Raw genomic sequence first — 14,898 nt, 5'->3', positions numbered from 1 at the left:
AACCATGATAGAATGGTGATATTATATGAACAGTTCATTAAAACACAAAACACTCATAATTAACGGTACATAGTACTTAAAAAGGTGCTGAAATCAAAATTAAGGTGAAGTAGTTGAATACATATATAATGTAAACATGTCTTTAATTTCACTTGATGTGATGTGTTTATTGTTAAATATATACAGTGTCCTCCATTCCAATCTTCTCCCAGCACAACATTTGATTATTGAATCAAGAATTCAGTAAATTCTGTTGTTGACACAATAATTGAATGACGCCTGCGCGTAGCAATACGGTGATAGCATAATTATCACAATTTAATGGTGTTCAACCGATGACGATTACTACTTTGAAATCCTACGAATTCACATATCTTGTGGATACTCTACTCTACTCTCAATGGCAAGGTCATAGTAAATTCGTCGACAATATGTTGACATCACGTGCTTGTGAGCTATAAATAGTATTTACCCACACTTGCGCAGGTTAACTTTTAGTGTCGTATTGCCGATTTCTATTACTATCAGTATTAAAATTTACGTTGTATTATTACATGCTAAATATGGCTAAATGGAAGAATCGTTGTTATGATGCCTTGGTCATACTTGAGTATGAAGATTATCTGGAAATCCATCCGCCCCGGCTACGTGGGAAGGACCAGTATATGTATACTGCAAAAGATGAAAGTCACAACAAATATGATCTATACTGCAGAGATGAAGAGGGTTTCAAAATGCGTTCGAGATAACCAAACATCGTGAAAAACGAATTCGAGATAACGATATTTCATTATATGAATTGTTGTAACTGCTATTGAAATGAATTCTTCGTAGATAGATTTTAAAAATTCATTCGTTTCTGTTTTTTCTATCTTTAAACAAAGAACAATATAATGATTTTCAACCGATGAAGAAAGAGAAGGAAAAGAACAACTTACAGTTGACATGGATTTTCTGAGTGGGGAACTAGGATTAGGATTATCCCTATCCAGGGATCCACGGAAAGACAACCTCGCTTTACATCGCAACACAGATCCAAATGGTTTCTGTAAACACCAAACACTCAGATTAACATATATTTCTAAATAAAGACATTTTTTTGCCAATTCTTTGTAAAGATAAAACATGTTCACTTAATTGTTTGACGGTGTGACAAAATCACCTCTCTGCTTATCGCTTAAAATAATATAACTAAGAAAAAGCTAATGTTTTTGTCAAATTTATTAACATGTGTTATACAATAATTTTCCGGATTCCTTATTTGCGTTCTATTTTATGCATATATAAAGTCAAGAGGAGAAGCCCCCTATACACGTTTTCGACAACAGCACAAGTTATATACCTGTATATTTGTCAAATGCTTAGGTTATATCAGATGTAATTTTTAAACATGTACACAATCATGTAAGTTTCCAGACAAACTGTCTTATTAAAGACTGAAAATAAAGAATCAACCTGTCTCTGGTAAAATGTTTCCGGTCGTTCAACAAACTAATTACGTAAATATATGTAGGGTAGTATTATATTAATAAATATGTATAAGTTTTAAATTTCTTCTTATTTGTAACAAATTATTACCTTTGAACGTTTGGAGTCTAGTTTTGATTTATAAATGAATTCGAAAAATGCAATGATGACAGATAGTGTTAGTCCACCAGCTAGAATGTAAAATATACCGGCCACGTTTTCTAACGTCAATTCGGCTTGGCCACCATCCTGGAATAAAAACACCAACAAAATATACTTAAATCTAATACAGGATGTAACAACACTTAAGTGAAATTTTATATATGTATGTATATAATTATTCTTCAAAAACAATGTCCAAACAACAAAGAAAATGTTAAATAATTATGTACTGCACACGTTTATACGCATTTAAAATAATCCTTAAAATATATGCAATCATTTCTTATTGAAAAAATTGACTAAGACATTTTCGAAAATAAATTTCTAATTACCTCCCTTTAATTACATGAAAATATCTTTACAAATAATGTATTTTTTGGAACTTACAATATTGATAAATCTTCATTTGAGCATCATATTTATGATATAGAACCATGATAAAAAATTGAGTTAAAGGATCTTGACGATGAATATTGTTGTCAAAGAGTTATATAAATCTAGATAAATACGAACTTAGAACTATGTATACCTTGGATGGTTTTCTATAAATGCATTAAACGAACGGTTGAAAAATAAATAAATAGATAAACCCTAACGTTGATAAAATCGCAAGCTTTTGGTGAAGAACCCGTGATTTTAATTCTTAATTTAATTCTTAATAACGAAGTTAGATCTATCCCTATTTATCCTCTATCAACCTTATGGAAGCATTTCTACTGTGTGCCAACATATGCTGGTAAAATGCACGTTGGGGCATATCACATATAGGTACATTTATTCTTAAACAAAAAAAGCGTGAAAGTGGCCACACGGCAATTCAGTGTCGGTGTGAAGGCCGGGTAAAAAAGGACATTATGCCGTTATGATTTGAGGTTTAACCAAGTCAGTAAATAGGCAATGTCCCATCGACTTACGCAGTAAATTTAATTTTCAACATTATAATACTGAAACCACCGTAATTCATATGAAGCAGAAAAAGTTGGCGTTTTGTACAGTCGCCACACACATTTTAGCAACGACCGCCAGAACAAGGCATTTGTGAAATTAGGGAAAACATTATTACTTTGCATTAACACATTATATAAATGCTACCTGATTATTTTCTTTTGTCGGACATTCTGATCTTTTCTCCCACCATTCTTTCTGCATCTCCTCTAACCTCCCAGCCTCTCTTAATTTCAACACAGCTAGAGTGAGCTGATCTCTAAAAGGAGAAAGGCATGAACATTGAACGTTTTTTGAACATATGAGCCGCGTCACGACAAAACCAAGATAATGGGTTTGCGACCAGCATTTCTGATCAGGATCCATGCTGTTCGCTATCAGTTTTGCTACTTGTAATAGGGTTGGTAAGCGAACAGCATGGATCCTGATCAGACTGCGTGGATGCGCCGATCAATGCTGGTCGCAAACCCACTATGTTGGTTTTGTCATGGCGCGGCTTATATAAACATCGATTCATGATCACCAAATGTTGTAAAATTAATTTTGTGAAATAGATTTGGTTTCGAAATTGAGCACACAAATATCACCATTATATGAATGGAAGACTAATCAAAACTGTCTTATTTAATGAGAGGTTTAACTATAAATAAATATTTGTACTTCAATATCAATTACATGCAAATCTTTGAGTGAGACTAAAAAGTGTTGGAGCACCAAATTAAAAATCGTATCCCGGTATATACCGGATAAGGTGCTTGAATGATTAAATGCTAAAATCTCGCCTTTTCACCCGCTAAAATGCATTCTAAGACGTCTTATTAATCTCTTACACAAATTTATATACGATAATGAATGAATAATGTAAAAATATGCAAAAAGGCGATATTTTTTCTACACTTTGTGATCATGTTTTCTGCAAGCGTCTAGAGGTACTGGTCCAACACTTGAGTTAAATCCCATATCATCTATACCTGAGATCTGATCCAATGGGTGTAGCAATGCCATAACCTTTGGAATCCAAGTTCGGTCCGACTTGCATTGTGTCGCAAGGTTTCCGCATATTTGTATATTTATTTGTTGTAGATTCCATCAAATACGCATAGTTTCCTTTCCGAACTCTTTCGATACCTTCTTGATTACTTTTCACAAAAACGCTTGGACTGGCAGATTGCATATATGCCCACATACGCTCATGCACGGGAAACTTTGATTGCTATAAAAGTAAAACGAGTCAGTAGTGATTAAGTCTCTTTTGTATATTAATGTTTATCCAAGCAAAAAAATGCGTTTAACGTACAACGTACATGTATATAGTTTATTCAAAATTATTTTTGTTCGATTATGTTGGAAGCTGTAAGGTTATATTGAAACACTCTCGAATCTGTTCCTGAAACCAACCATAGCTAAGTAATAAGTGTGTAAAGTTTCTTTTCAACAAAATAATTAAGATATTCAACACAAAATCAAACAACTATTTTCTTTAAATATATGGAGAAAATAGTTCTATGCTGAAATATTTATAGAAATTGGTATGATTTCACAGCATTTCCAGTGATTACTACATAATCATCAAAATATATCATTCTCAGAATCACACCGCAAACTACATTCAGGGGAAACAACCTATGATGATTCAAAAACATTTGTATATACACCAAGATCTCTTTTAAGGATACACCTTTTTCATAACGATAATTAGCTTAATATTCTAAATACGACCACAAAGACAAAAGAGTGGCCAAGTAATGCAAGCAAATCAAGACTTATTTCTGGTTGTGACTAAAAGCAAGTCAATAATTTGGTAGCATAGCTCAATCGGTTAGAGCGCTAGACTTGTAATCCCGACATTGTGAGTTCGATATCCGCGCCGGTCAACTAAAAATACTATTCAGTCTTTCGGATTGAGGTCACTTCATGAGTGCTTTGACACTAGGCACGCTAAAGAACCAGGAGAAGGTTCTAGAATTGGGGAATCTTTCTGTATCTGTATCTTGTTTAAAATGACTAATTCTCTCCTGGAGGACTCGCCCATATCGGCAACCGATGGCGAGTATAAATAAACTAAAATACACACAAATAATTTAGTAAAAGAAAGTATTAGAATATGAAACCAACCTGGAAGAAGCTTGCAGTGCTGCCGGAAGCGAGGATACCGTACTGGATCTCAGTCTGTTTGGCTAAATCTTCCGCGGATTCGATTGGCGTCAACATTCTCTCCACGGTAAGGAAGGCAGCCAGGTTGGCTGTATACGAGGAAATTATGATCAGGGTGAAGAACCACCAGACGCTCCCGACTATTCTACCTGATACTGACCTATATGGAAAAAAGAGAATACAGTAAAACCTCGACTGAGCGGCACTCTTTGAGAGATAACAATTATGTTCGCTACTGAGATAATCTGAATAAAGTTCAGACCTACTTAAGTTATTTTTTTGCGTAGCGTTAATAAGGATTTTTTTCAGACTGCCGCTGAGATTGTTGCCCTTCAGAGGTTAAAATTTATGGTGAAGTCTTACTTTTGGTATGCTTATAGAAAGATTTCATTAACAGTTGATTGGTCTACAGAGGACCACGTTGTAAAGGCTTGCCTGTATATTTAAGTCTCTGGTGTGTTTAACTGATATCAGTTTGGAAAGTGACGAGTTAAGACAAAATATGGACAACCGAAAAATTTCAAAACCTCACACAAATACACGTTAAAAATCTGCTTTCTTTTTACATGACACCGATATATGAGGTTGGGCACGTAGTCCTTGTAGATCATTCTGCGGAAACAATGTGTCTTTTACTTGTGTGGGTGTCATTTGTAAAGCTAGTTTAATCATAACTTAGTCTTATATAAATAATATTCGTATCAGTTTGTCTGCTTATACAACTAACAGTAACATTTACTGTTGTTGTTGTTTTTGTTGTTGTTATTTTGTGAAAAAATACACATTTAGTACCTGGGTGAAATATCACAACCTTGCTGCATAAAGGCTCCAAGAGAATACCAGAGGCTGTTTGATATAGTAAAGTCATTTGAAATACTGGCGCCGTCATCTACGTGCCACTCTGTAGGACTGTAAAAATAAATAATTAACATGCAACAAAAAACCATTGAAATCGTACTGTACTGTATCAGAGCGATTATATTTATAAATGTGGATACAAGAAGGTATATTAAAATGTAAACTTTAACTCCTTTTTAAAAATAACCATACCATAGACGGTACGGGAAATTACGAACTATGCCGAGATGTAACGGATCTCTATGATAACAGGCATTTATTCATTCTTCATCTTTTTACGCTTTGAAATGTTTGATTGGGTTTTATGACACACAGACACTGTATATGTCTTATGGCGACGTTCCAGCATTACTGTTGGAGGAAGACCTCGGGTGCCGTTCCGTGCATTATTTCAGGCACGAACGAGCACCAGAGTAGAGCCACCGACGTTCCGTAAGCTAGCAGGATAGCTTCCTCACATGAAATAATCCAATGTCCCTTTCAAGATTCGAACCAACAGTGGCGAGGGGCAAGTGGTTTAAAATCAAAGACCTTAACCACTCAGTCACGGACGCCTCCCCTATATCTATATGACACGGAAAATAACGAAATATGCCGAGTTATGACGAATCCCAACGATAAAGTATGACATGCACCGTACCTGAACCTGCTTACAAGGAAGAGGACGACACTGACTCCAATATAAGCAAAAAGTATACACATCCATATCTCGTAGGAAAGCGGGTCCATGAATGAAAAGACACTAGCTTTCTTAACTGCTGTCTTCTTGATCATAATACTGATTCCCAAGCTCATGTACGGTTTCGTAAAGTCCACAACCCGCTCGCGCTGTGACGTAATCGTTATTGGTGCAATAGCCAGATCAACCTCCTAAAAACGTAAATCGATAGCAACTTAACTTATTTCTATGGTCAGTATAATTATGCATTGTCTAGACGTAAATAAGAATGGATATTTTTTTAGGAAAACATATTGCTCGAAATGGATAAAAAGAATACAAGTAAATGGATTCTCCATCTGGGTCTGACTCACATCATTTAATTATGTATCATATATCTGTCCTACACATTTGTAACATCGATTTTCATTGGTCAAGTATGAGGTTTGTATTTGTATTATATATACATAAACACCGCTTCTCTGAATTCACATTAATTTTTTAATTTTCAGAAATGGAATCAATGATAATGTCATATAAATAGACTCTCTTTTCAAAGACGTTTTTGCCAGGTTTAGACCATGCTATTAATACTCGCCCTATGGCTCAGACATTAATAAATATTTTCTAAAATCGTTTAAATTGAGTCACATATATTTGCAAAATGTTAAAATATGCAGTAATGATTATGTATAGTAAGTTCATTCATTCATTTGTCTAAAGGCATGCTAATGTAAAGTTAAAGTCTGAAATATGTTCAACAATATTTTCCATTCTTATAGCTATAAAGCCTAGTTCATTATTATTACATGACGTCATTTATTATCATTTTAAAACGGTTGTAACCACTACAACGTCGCCTAAAGCTTCAAAGATCATTAAGTGTTTGACACTTACTCCGCAAGAATAAATAGAGGATATTTAAATATTTTCTTTAAATACAGGAATTATTTTCATCAAGTGGTATGAAAATAAATATTTCATGAGTGGCGGTACCACGAATGAAATATGATTATTTTCATACCACAAGATGAAAATATATCCTGTATTTATAGAAATAAACTTAAATTTTCTGTTTATTATATATATATTTTTTTATTTTGATATTACAGTTTGAAAGAATTTCCGTTAAATTTTTTGTACTGGCAGAATTTAGAAGAAAATAGTCCGGCGAAACAAAAGTGAAAACATGAAAATATGTTTCACTGCAGTGAAAAAAATAATTTTTACAGTGAAAATACGGAAAATAAAAATACGCATTTTATTTCATCAATATTCTCAATATCTCATTTATTATAAGTTTATAATAAATATAAGTAGATAAAAAATATAGCAACATCGGATTGACTTTGCTACCGCCACACAACACTTGGCTCCAATTAACATGACTAATGTACTATACAATAACAAATGAGCCGCGTCACGACAAAACCAACATAATGGGTTTGCGACCAGCATGGATCCAGACCAGCCTGCGCATCCGCGCAGTCTGATCAGAATCCATGCTGTTCGCTTACAAACCCTATAGCAAGTAGAGAAACTGATCGCGAACAGTATGGATCCTGATCAAACTGCGCGGATGCGCAGGCTGGTCTGGTTCCATGCTAATCGCAAACCCATTATGTTGGTTTTGTCGTGACGCGGCTCAAATACTGATTTTAAAATTTCAAAGGAATGGTTTCTATACGTGTACCTGTTCCGCAATAACGTTAATTTGGAACTGTAAATATATCTATTATATCTAATGGTGTTATAAAGTTGAATTCTTTAAAAAATATAACAAAATAATAGTAATCATAAAAAGAATTTAAAAAAAACCTAAGGAAGAAATCCAAGAAAGGAATAAATATTTGTTTACATATTCCGCCATTTATTCAAATCAGAAGATCAATCTTAATTTAGAGGAGACTAAATCATATCATTGTTTTTCATATATTTATAAAAAATATCTTAACACATGAAATATTTAGTGCTTAAGTCCATGCAAGCAATTTTTCGTTCCGACGCGCCAAAAAAAGGCAAAATAATCTTAGTTAAAGGTACTTCACAGAGGTAACTTTTAAACATAAAACATTGAAAATCGTTCATGACAGATCAACTCAGGCACTAAATTGTGAAGAAAAAAAGAAAAAAAAAAAAGAAATATATTTGAAATATTAATGAAAATCGATATCACGGGCGAATTCAGTTATGAACTAAGTTTTTAAAAAGCTTTAAATTCTATTAATCTGTTAGTCATTTGGCACCAAAAAAATATCAAAATGATACTGACAAAATGTTATGGGAGAATAAGTATAAAAACGTCGAAAAAATCAAGTCCAAGCATTTCCAAAATCCTCAGTCGTGTCTTTTTATCTTTTGACCATTTGCCTTTTTTCTGTGAATCGGAAAAATAAATATGCAAAGCAAGTTAAGCCACCCTAAAAGCAGCAGTCACACGTTATGTATGTAAAGCATTAAACTATAATGAAATAGTACAATTAACTTCTATATATACTCTTCCAAACATGCATATTTGTTAATGCTGTCATGACAAAACCAACATAATGGGTTTGCGACCAGCATGGATCCAGACCAGCCCGCGCATCCGCGCAGTCTGATCATGATCCATGCTGTTCGCTTACAAACTCTATAACAAGTAGAGAAACCGATAGCAAACAGCATGGATCCTGATCAGACTGCGCGGATGCGCAGGCTGGTCTGGATCCATACTGGTCGCAAACCCATAATGTTGGTTTTGTCATGACGCGGCTCATATTTGTTAATGCTGTCATTCATTTAAAAACTTGTAAAAATTCGACAGACGCCGGCTTGGTCTATGATGAAAACTGGCTTAGTAAAGATTTAGGTTGCTCCCTTTTTTATCTTTATAAGCCACTAACAGTGCCGAGATATTCCGAATTCCCACAATCGTTTATCTATAGATGTTTAAAATTAAAACTTGTGAATTCATAAAAAATATATCAATGAATCGATCGAACGATTAAAAATTAGCTAAATGATAAGTAAAAATGAAAATGACAAAGCATCCTTTAAGTTACAAAATTATTAAGTAAAAATAGGGTATGTGCAAAAATCTTGAAATGGAAGATCAAAAAAGTGACATAAACGGTTTCATTTCCATATAGAATTAATGAAAAATTAAAAAATAATAACTAAAAAAATTAAAACACTTTAGACAGATTTATAAAAAGATGTATTTTAACTGTTAATGTTAACCTTGTATTTTATCGTGAAAAGCAATAAATTTATTCATGTCAATGTATGCATGCATATTTAAAAAAAAAACATGTAGATATATAAAAGGCATCCATTGAAAAGAATGAAAATTGGACAATTTCTAACTGATCACGTATAATAAAACTGAGCCGCGCCGTTACGAAACCAACATAATGGGTTTGCGACCATCATAGATTCAGACCAGCCTGCCCATCCGCGCAGTCTGATCACGATCCATGCTGTTCGCTTTCAGTTTCTCTACTTGTTATATGGTTTGTAAGCTAACAGAATGGATCCTGACCAGACTGCGCGGATGCGCAGGCTGGTCTGGATCCATGCTGGTCGCAAACCCATTATGTTGATTTTGTCATCGCGCGGCTCATTAATAGTAAACACATGCAAAACAATTTTTTCAAACACCTACAATACATAATGATTTATCTAAATTGACGAGACAAGACAAACACCCAATGATTAACGCTATGCCTGATAATTATCTAACATGATTACTTCTGAGAATTATGTTCTAGTTTTAGTTTAAAACAAAATTAGTTTAAACCCGATTCTGAAGGAAATGTGTAGCTTATTTGAAGCTCACTCGAGGCCGCTTGCTGGGGTCAACCGGAACTTGTGACATATGAACAAGCATAGCAATTGTCCTGGTAGGATTTCAAAGATTTTCTCCGTATAATATAAGTTTCCTATGATTTTTCGTTTTCTGAGACAGGCCTTTTAAATCATTTCTTAGATATGAAGAAAGAACTAAGTGGCCACCTGAACTTGGATCAATCACTTAAAAGCGACATTATGCTCGCCAAAGAGTAAATGGTGAGTGTTCATGTAACATTAAAACAATTTTACGTCTTATCATTTTTAACTTTCAGTTTTATGATACATATTACCAGTGTAATTAAAAACTCATATCAATATCCTTAGAAAAATATCGGTAATGTTCAAATTATAAAGAGAGTAGGGCAGACGTTTTAAATTTTAATCAGCTTTTTGGAATATGTTCATGCTAAACATTTGTGATTACTATTGTTCAATAGTAGTCATTAGAATAGTAAACCTTTTGAAATGTTCAACTAATTTATCTCAGATTGACAGTGAAAGAATGAACACAATTCACTACACAAACATTTAAAAATATTCAAAATACCAGTACGATGGGAAAATTGAGAATTAAACAACGGTCTAGATGGATGAATACACTATGTCCAAAAGATTTCCTTCTAGTATGCCATGCCGATTCATAAATTTACTTCTTTGCAGGGATGGAAAGATTAAACTCAAGTTAATATTTTTAATGACCTCTTGTTGTGAACCACATGGTCTTCATGAGTTAAATATATATTTTTAGTTACAGTGATATCAATTATTCAAAAGGAGGTTATTCAAAAATCTTTAAAACACTCAAGTACTTTATGGCAATGTGTAAGATTGGTATATATTCTGTGACTATTATGTATAAAAATGAAAAATATCACATGGTCATTTAATAAGCAATTTGGCCTCTGTAAAATGGAACATATCATTTAGAAAAAAAATCAACTATTACTGCTGATACGTTAAAACAGTATAATTCCACGTAACACATATATTACTTATACAGTTAAAACATTTAGGGAAAATTAGTTAAGAGTTCATGTTTTACAAAGAAAGCCGCATTCAATACACCTACGATACATTTGGAGTGCATATTTTATCCCACAATGTCGTTGCAAAAGACATAATTTTATGTCTCTAACTATGAAGAATAGGTCCCTCTTAAAAATATAGTTACAAACACATAATTTTCTTAAACGGATACATTCTATCCAACGATGTCGCTGTAAAAGACATCTGGTTTTATTTATTTAAAATAATTTATTCTGTCCCACGATATCTTTGCAATAATAAAAATGTGTTTAACTTTGAAGAATATATTCTGTCATACAAAGTTGTTGCAAGGGAAACATGTTTTTTTCTTGAAACGGGTGTGATATGTGTATTTTACAAGAGGTTTTGAACAAAATGACAATATTTTATGACAAGGAATCAAATAAGGTCTGGAACATGACAACAGCGATGTACTTAAATGTAAAGAGTTTGCAAAGACAACTTCATGTAATGTGTTCATTTTGTTTTGCTTCTATATTAGTTATTTCAATATGTTTTATCTATCTAAAACCCTGTATTGGAATGGTGTGTTTTATTCGAGTACAGTTAAGTAAAGTAGATGGTTACGTACACTTAACTTTAAAACAGACAGACAGACAGCTAGCTCTATGGGGCTCACGAGTAAAGCGCTATCTATAACACCAAGGTTTCATTTCGCTAATGGAATATATACGGTTAAATAAGGACAGAACTTCACACTTATCACACGCTAGACATGGTTATTTTCTACGTTCAGAACAAATAACATTCGATGCGCATGCGCTCACTTACGTCACGAGTTAATTCTCCAATCATACCATTCCACGTTTTATTCATAAGTAATTCTCCATACAGGCCATCTTTAACAACGCAAATGTCGTAATCAAACTTGACATGCGCGGCCACTTCCTTTGCTAAATCCGCACAAAAACCTATAAAATGTTCCTTCCCACATGGGGGTTTTAGAGCTTTAGTTGCCTCGTCCTTGTACATCATATATGGATCGTCCTGTTGTTGTGCAATAGGAAAAATATGTAATATGATAAAAAGTAAAGAAAAACGAGCGAATGAGAAGCATTGAAAATCATTCAAGCATTCCACCTCCTGAAAGGACCATTAGGCAATGGTCTTGACCAAGATAGTGAACGGTTTAACAAACCTTTTGCTATGATCACATATTTTTTTATTTTGAATTTTGTTACGTCACAAAAAACGATGAAAACGTCACCATAATCATCACCTCCCTATCCTTTCAGGAATGGAGATCAATGAGTAAAAGCAGAAGAAAATAAGAGCGTGCAGCGTGACTCGCACGTTGTACCTGGCGTACAAGCTGTCCAAGCATGCCATTCCAAGTACCATTCTCCAACTGTTCACCATACACGTCATGTGTGCAAATGTTAAATGATACGTTCAGAATTTTTTCTAATTCATCAGCCATTTCCATGCAAAAACCTTTAAAGTTTTCTCGACCACATTTTGGTTTCCGTGTTGCCGTGGCGTTATCCTTATACATTGCATAAGGTGGTTCCTTTGAAGCGTTAATTTAAGGATTATAGCTGTTATTCACTTAAACTTAAATAATCATTCTAGATCAAAAAGGTATAGAAAATCTAATGCTAAATTGCAATAATTTTACGAAATAAAACCCAACAAAACGTTCCTCTAGCATATATCGGAGTGTTATCAAATCGTTTTCTAAAATTGATATTGAAAGACAAGAGGACAAAAATAAGAGAAAAGAAATCATATTGCATAACGAAGGACATGGGATCCTATGACTTAGATTGCTACAATAAAGGGAAATTCAGTGTTATTCTGTGAATTTATTATTATGTGTGTTTACTTATTGCCATTTTATAACGAAATAAAGAAAAACAACTTGATATTAGTCATCGGTTGAGGCTTTTGAGAGAGGCTGCTAAGAGACAGGCACCGTTAATTACATTATCATTAATTGGTTTAGGCAATTGCGTGAATCGAGGAAGCTCTGTTTGGAATAATTTACTGTTCTAAACATATGGCTGATATTATTAGATAACCAATATTGCTTCATATAAAACTATATAAAGCAAAATAATATTTGAGTAACCCTTTACTGGCCAAATAAGAACTGCAAAATGGGTAATGTAACAATAAAGGCTAAACAGAATATACCTATACCAGATCATCATGTGCTCAACTCGTTAGGTACAGAAATGGTCATCATATACAATACAATCTTAGGAAGGTCAAACCTAATATTATACTAAATGAACATAAGTTATTACGGTCAGTTGAATCTAGCTTGTTGATAATTGAATCAAATAAAATAATAAATAAAATATTAATTGTATCTAGATTTACATGTAATGTTTGTGTATATGCCCTTTAAAAAAAATTGTATTCAAAATTATTTTACAATAATAGTGGTGACTATCCGTTTCTTTTTCTTCTTTTCCTGGTCAGGGCGTCTCCTGTTGGGTTCTTGTGACGTCAAACCGGTGTCACGTTTCCAGTAACCAACCTGTAGTAATAAATCTTTTGTTGTAAGTTTGAATCATTTAATTTTCTAAGGGAATTAAAATATCAAATTTAGATTGGAAACAAAAAGCAGAATCCCTAAGGAAACAAAAAGCAGACTCTCTAAATAAACTCAAAACAATTTTCGGGCTCGGTTGATTGAGCCTGTTCAAGGACGATAGTGGTAATTGCAAGCTACCGTCCATGTACCCCATAGCACCGCCTTAAACAGAATTTCACATTCAAACATAAAAATAATTGTCAATTTTACCTCGGCTAGACCCATATTCATTGTGATCTCGAGTAGATGGAGCTTGAACTTATTCCTGAAACCGTTTTCGTCAAAACTCACTTTTCCAGTTAACCCGGTAAATTCAATCTAAAAAAGAGTTAGATAAGAATTTTATTAGATAAATTACCAACCATATGTTGAATATAGCTTCTTAATCAGTAATTCATCGTTTATAAGAGGGCAGTTGTATAGAGCAATGTACACCGTGTCCACATAAAGCTGCTGCAATGAAACATTGCATGTTGGAAGACTCATTGGCATTACTATACGACCTGCTGCAGTATATACCGAGTGATTTGGGTTCGAAATCCGATAGGGAACTTGATTTTTTTTCACGTGATAAAGCTATTCGGTCAACTTACGGCAAATATGTGGTTCTCATCGGATGGTCTTTGACTATTTTAGAACAGAATTAACAATTGCATATATGCACAATAATGCATGCATAAAATTAGGAAAGGAATGTTTTCAAGCAAGATTTGATGCAAATCAACTAAATGAAGAAATGGAAAGAAACAACCACTCTTAGTATTTCAGCATATTTTACATACTCTATTTCAATAACCATACTGTACGAGATAAACATAAGCACAAATTTAAATAATTTACCTCATTTCCTTTGAGTTTCATCATCATATTTGTTCCATTATTTGGGCTCACATAATTATTATCGGTACATTTCATATTTTTAAACTGTCGATCATTGAAATCGTTGTAGACATTCCTGTTCTTGTAGAGCTGTTTTAAAGCCCGCTGGAATATGTTTACCGCATCAATTACAAGAGCTGGTTCCAACTGAAAAGTATGATGACGACGTCGTAACTAAATGACGTGGTATATCAGCTCTTTTCGATTCACCGAAAGGATCTTAAAAATATTGCAAAAATCTTATCATATTGCAATATATACATTTAAAAATATTTATATTAATATGACGGTATGATTTTTGTTTGTAGGTATATTGGATGCTTTTCATTTCTGATACATCACTGTTGTTATACAG

General features: G+C 33.6%; 1 protein-coding gene across 3 annotated transcripts in view; it reads right to left on the bottom strand.

The window, feature by feature from the left end:
* Positions 1 to 400: 400 nt before the first annotated feature.
* Positions 401 to 14,898, bottom strand: part of LOC132715358 (glutamate receptor-like) — a 47,396-nt gene continuing 32,898 nt past the window's right edge. Inside the window, exons 7-18 of one of the 3 annotated variants that reach the window (XM_060698350.1) lie at positions 14,505 to 14,690; positions 13,875 to 13,982; positions 13,503 to 13,607; positions 12,423 to 12,632; positions 6,227 to 6,456; positions 5,521 to 5,637; positions 4,690 to 4,888; positions 3,546 to 3,787; positions 2,722 to 2,833; positions 1,579 to 1,716; positions 939 to 1,046; positions 401 to 672 (exon numbers count right to left, since the gene is read on the bottom strand). In XM_060698350.1, coding sequence (XP_060554333.1) covers positions 601 to 672; positions 939 to 1,046; positions 1,579 to 1,716; positions 2,722 to 2,833; positions 3,546 to 3,787; positions 4,690 to 4,888; positions 5,521 to 5,637; positions 6,227 to 6,456; positions 12,423 to 12,632; positions 13,503 to 13,607; positions 13,875 to 13,982; positions 14,505 to 14,690 — 1,827 coding nt within the window. In that variant the 3' untranslated portion in view covers positions 401 to 600. Of the gene's footprint in view, positions 673 to 938; positions 1,047 to 1,578; positions 1,717 to 2,721; positions 2,834 to 3,545; positions 3,788 to 4,689; positions 4,889 to 5,520; positions 5,638 to 6,226; positions 6,457 to 11,893; positions 12,110 to 12,422; positions 12,633 to 13,502; positions 13,608 to 13,874; positions 13,983 to 14,504; positions 14,691 to 14,898 lie in introns of all 3 variants that reach the window. The other 2 variants (XM_060698349.1, XM_060698351.1) reach the window with 2 other exon arrangements.

The sequence above is a fragment of the Ruditapes philippinarum genome, unplaced genomic scaffold (assembly GCF_026571515.1).
Source record: "Ruditapes philippinarum isolate M1 unplaced genomic scaffold, ASM2657151v2 ctg365_1_1_1_1, whole genome shotgun sequence".
Lineage (NCBI taxonomy): Eukaryota > Metazoa > Mollusca > Bivalvia > Venerida > Veneridae > Ruditapes > Ruditapes philippinarum.
Note: the sequence above shows the minus strand (reverse complement) of the source record. Positions and strands in the feature narration are given on the sequence as shown.